General features: G+C 42.4%; 1 protein-coding gene and 1 pseudogene across 1 annotated transcript; one reads left to right on the top strand and one right to left on the bottom strand.

Annotated features, from left to right (window-relative positions):
- The first annotated feature begins 1,843 nt into the window (after positions 1-1,843).
- On the top strand, positions 1,844-2,761 carry LOC110193224 (olfactory receptor 1G1-like). Its single transcript, XM_020964886.1, has one exon. The coding sequence runs from the start codon at positions 1,844-1,846 to the stop codon at positions 2,759-2,761; it is 918 nt and encodes a 305-aa protein (XP_020820545.1).
- Positions 2,762-3,927: 1,166 nt separating this feature from the next.
- LOC110193226 (dicarboxylate carrier SLC25A8 pseudogene) lies at positions 3,928-4,831 on the bottom strand (annotated as a pseudogene).
- Between the last annotated feature and the right edge of the window lie 267 nt (positions 4,832-5,098).

Genomic DNA, 5,098 nt, shown 5'->3' on the forward strand with positions numbered 1-5,098 from the left:
AAATGAAGGAAGAAATAAAAAAGAGACTTGTAAAAAGGATCACAAATTTTGCATACAGCAATATTACAGGAGTTTAGTGATAGGAGGTTTTAATTATTCTAGAATCAGCTAAAATGATCTCACTTTTTCTCTATCTCTCTGTCTGTCTTTGTCTCCCTCTTCCCTCCCTCTCTTCCTTCTCTTCTTTCTTCTTTCTCTGTCTCTCTCCCCATCTCCCTCTCTCCTTTCTCTTTTACTTCCCCTCTCTTCCTCCTTCTCTATCTCTGTCTCTGTCTCTATCTGTCCCTCCCTCTCTTTCTCTGTTCCTCCTCTCTTGGGCTCTCTGTCTTTTTCACTCTCTCTTCCTCTCCCCCTCCTCCTTCCCTCCCTCTCTTCCTCTCTTCCTCCTTTTTTTCTGTCTCACTGTCTCTCCCTCCATCCTTTCTTTTTTATCTCTCTTTCTCTCTCCCTCTCTAAGGGAGGGAAGTGAACTATAAGTAAATTTTAGGCATAGAGAAAAGATCTCTCATGAATGAGTGGAGACAAGTAATAGCCTTCTGAGGGCAAGACACATCTGGTCCTAAGCTGGCTGGAACTTTTATCTGGGAGTAAATCATAGAAAATAGAGTAATAGGAGAAGTTCCTTATTTGGGGCACCCCAAATAGCTGCCAATCAATCCACAAATATTCATCAGGCACTTAGTATGTACAAGAAATTAGTGAAATAGGCCCTGCTTTCAAGGAGCTTGCCTTTTAGAGATTGCAAATGATGGTAATTGGGGGCAAAGGGAGGCACTAGCGGCAGAAAAAGGTTCACATAGAAGATGGTGCTTGAGCTGAGTTTTGAAAGAAATAAGGAATTCTAAGAGACAGAAGGGAAGGGGAATGCATTCTAGACATATGAGACAGCCAGTACAAAGGTATGGAGACAGGAAATGGAATGATATGTGAGAAATAGTAAGAGGTCCAGTCTGGCTTAATCATCTCTCTCTCTCTCTCTCTCTGTCCCTCCCTGAAAGCTAACTGATATATGAAAATTCTAGGGAGGCAACTCCTTCCACTGATGCCAATCTTCAAATTGATTGTCTTAGAAATGTTTGGGGTAGGGTAGGGATTCATTGAAAACTTGTCTTTCCCAATGTCATCAGAGCTAAATATTTGAAGCAGGACTTGAAACTCGGCTGATTTTAATCCATACCATCTTTCTATGTCTTCCATATGCTCATATGGCTGGGTCTGGTCACCATAATCTGTTGGATAATTATAGCATTATGTAACAATATACTAGATGTTTATGGAATCATGATATTTTAGAACTAGAGACTGTCAGAACTGAAAAGGTCTGTTAACATGACCTAATCTAATCCTCTCATCCTACAAATGGAAAAAACTGAGGCCCAAGCAGAAAAATAACCTGCCCAAGGTCACTTCTGATTTAAGTGAGAAATTTTCCACAGGGTAAATTGTTTTTTTAAAATAATAATAATTATAGTACATATATAACTTTAATTTCGCAGGGCACTTTACAAATATCTCATTTTATCCTGGAAGGTAAGTGCTGGTGTTATCCCTATTTTACAGATGAGGGAACTGAGGCTGAGAAAAGCTAAGTGACTTTTCCTGGATCACACAGCTAATAAATATCTGAGACTAGATCCAAACTCAGGTCATTCTGATTCCAGGTCCTGTGCTCTATGCATTCTGCCACATAGTTGTCTCTTTAATGGAGAGTAGATCAAAATAGCACTGTGATCACTGGTGTTTTTTATGACTCCTTCACATTATCACATTTCCCATGGCTTCATCACGGAACTATTTATTTACTTAATCATGTTGTTTAATAAGTCTTTCTTTTAATAGACTAATGGGTTGGAAAAACCAGACCACTATCTCTGCGTTCCTTCTCCTGGGACTGTTTGAGGGGTCAGAGAATCAACAACTGCTCTTCTGGCTGTTTCTATTCATGTATCTGGTTACTGTGATTGGAAACCTACTCATCATCATTGCAGTTGCTTCCAACACTCATCTCCATACACCTATGTACTTCTTTCTGGCCAACTTATCTTTTGCTGATATCAACTTCATCTCTACCACAGTCCCCAAGATGTTGGTGAATATCCAAACTCAGAATAACTCCATCTCTTATTCTGATTGCCTGACACAATTGTATTTTTTTATCATGTTTGGGACAGTAGATGAGTTTCTCCTGGCCACAATGGCATATGATCGCTATGTGGCCATCTGTTACCCCCTCCATTACAGAATGGTGATGAGTCCTCAGCATTGTTTCCTGTTGATTTCACTTACATGGGTTGTTAATGTTCTTCATTCCCTCTTACATACACTATTGATGAATGAACTAGTCTTCTGCACCAAAAATGAAATTCCCCACTTCTTCTGTGACCTTAACCCCCTGCTGAAGCTGTCCTGCTCAGACATCTTCATTAATGAGTTAATGATCCTCACCATCGGTGGTCTTGCTGGCCTGACTCCATTCTTCTGCATCATCATTTCTTATGTGTATATAGTCTTGGCCATAATAAGGATCCCATCTGCTGAAGGGAAGCAGAAAGCCTTTTCCACCTGCAGCTCCCACCTTTCTGTAGTATCTCTCTTCTTTGGGACTGTCTTTGGAGTCTATTTTAGCCCTTCATCCCACCATTCAGCCCACAGTGACATAATTGCATCTGTAATGTACACAGTGGTGATCCCAATGATGAACCCTTTTATCTACACCCTGAGGAACAGAGATATGAAAGCAGCCCTGAGAAGGCTTTTTTAAGTCCCCTTCTCGAGGACTAAGATATCTAAAATAAATCCTAAAATTATGTTTCTCTTTCTCTCTGTTCCCCAAACTGAGTAGCAGGAGGGTGCCAACTTCGAAGAATTTTCCCAGCAAGGAAGAGCTTTGATTCATTCAGCTCTCAAGCAAATATCTTAAGTTCATTCTCAGGCTTTGTCTATTTGTGTTGACAAGCTTGAATCAGGACAAACTTATTGATAATATAATTCTATTGTTGAAGATTCAAAATAATACAATTTTAAAATTAATGAATCAGACTTAGAGAAGTTTAGTTATAGAGAAACAGAGACTATAAAGATACAGATAAATTCTACTTTGATTCTGTTTCTCCATATAGTCTGGTCATCAGATTAGGGAATTTTGATCATCTGATTATAGAATGACATCTGGTCACCCACTTCTGTTATTTTACTTTTGTTTACTTACTGCTTTAGATATATCATAATCTGTGCCAAAACTTATCACCTTCAGCTAACCCCTTACTCAGCTTCACATGCTATGATAAAGAAATCTCTCCAAGAGTCTGAAGACCTAGTTCTTGTCCTGGTTCCATGGCTAGCTTAGCTATGAGCAAGTCTTTGAGCCTCAATTTCCTATTCTGTATAATGAAGGAGTTGCACTAAATAAGTTATGGGCATTTATGTCATTAACTAGATGTAACTTTCCAGAATGAAGGAGAGTGGATGTTAAGATTGTGATACCACTCTGCAGGTTATCTCTGACATGCAAATAATTATCTTGATGGATGATCTGCTCAGCCACTAGTAGGTCTATTTATGAGAGTAAGGAAGGATTGGAACATTACCACCTCAACCTAATGAGAGTCAGTTAAAAAAAATAGGGGAGCTAAGAAAGATTAGTTAGAGCTACTATCACAGTCCAATAAAAACCAAAGTGCCCATGAATATAGGCTTTTTTGGAGAGAGGTTCTGGTCTGGCATTATTAGAAGTAAGGAGCTTAAGAATGGAGTGAGGATGCAATGGCAGGAAAGTGGACTGGAGAATGTTTAAATGGGGCTAACTCTAAGCAGGGGGAGTGTAGGGGGATCCTTCAATGCTAAGGCAGGGGAAGGAAAGGAGGAGAGGCAGGATGGGGTCGGACTCAAAGGGGAGGGGCATCAGGCAGAAAGCTAGTAGGAGAGGGCTCAGAAAGGAGCTTTCTGGGAACTACAGGCAGTCATCAGGGCCCATTTCAGTTGTTCATAGCTGACAAACATCACTACATTCCAGGAGCCCAAGCAGAGGAAGGAAGGCATGAATCCTTTGTAGACAGATTGGGGTCGCTCCTTCCAAAACATGGTGAGGGCACAGTGGCCAGCACTAGCATACTGGCCTGTGGCAAAGTTCATGGATCTCGACTTGATTATGTCCATGGGGGAAGCAATGATGGTGGTGCAGAAGCCAGCCCCAAAGGCTGATGTGAATTGGCATGGAAGGTCATCAGTCATGAGGTGGACCTTCAGGAGGGTGTCTTTGATGAGATCATAGGTCACCAGCTCAGCACAGTTGACAACAGTATTGCAGGCAACATTGGATGAAGTTCCTCTCCATAGGCCCTGAAGCCCCTCCTCTTGGGCTATAGTCTTATAGGCATCCACTGTGTCCTGGTATCTCTGGCTGCCACCTGTATGAGCCTGGGCCTGGAAAAGTACTTTCATCACATCTGTGGGTTGGGCTATGCCCACTGCCAGGAGGCAGCTCCCAATGCCTGCATGTTCAGATCCCTTGGTGCAGAACTGCTTGACAGAGTCATAAAGGCCAATGTGGACAGAGGCAAAACTCATCTGGTGCTGCAACTCAGACACTAGCCCATTGTAGAGGCTGCCAGGGCCCTCAGTCTTCACCATGGTCGGAATGGTGTCCGTGACACCCCATACTGGGCAGTGGCAGAGGAAGCTCAGATGGCTCCCTGGCTCTCTCCCTGAATCTGCAGCTGGACTTTGTGTCCAGAGGGAAGGTGATGAGGTCAGCGATGCAGGCAGTGATGCCAGCCCCAAAGAACTTTATGGTGGCTGTTGGGGACATGTCTATAGGCTTAAATCCAACCATGATGAGATGCTGGCTTTCTGTTATTTCTCAAGAGGCAGGAGAAACGGAAAGATACCCTCCACTGATCGAGCAAGACGAGATAGAGGAACTCTGCCAGAGTCCTGATTTGGAGGGTCTCACGATGATGGCACCTTGATCAAGCTTTTCTAAAGGTGTCCCTCTCTTCAAAGTTGCTCTAGGCAACCATGGCCCACTTCCCTTGATTTTCCATAGAAAGTTGTTGGGAAACTGAACACCTAATGATCATACTATGTGCCCAGGACTGTA

Source organism: Phascolarctos cinereus, unplaced genomic scaffold (assembly GCF_003287225.1).
Source record: "Phascolarctos cinereus isolate Bilbo 61053 unplaced genomic scaffold, phaCin_HiC Scaffold_2;HRSCAF=192, whole genome shotgun sequence".
Taxonomy (NCBI): domain Eukaryota; kingdom Metazoa; phylum Chordata; class Mammalia; order Diprotodontia; family Phascolarctidae; genus Phascolarctos; species Phascolarctos cinereus.

What these genes read in the sequence shown, in the direction of transcription:
- LOC110193224 (XM_020964886.1), top strand. Translation starts at nt 1,844, where the DNA reads ATGGGTTGGAAAAACCAGACCACTATCTCTGCGTTCCTTCTCCTGGGA.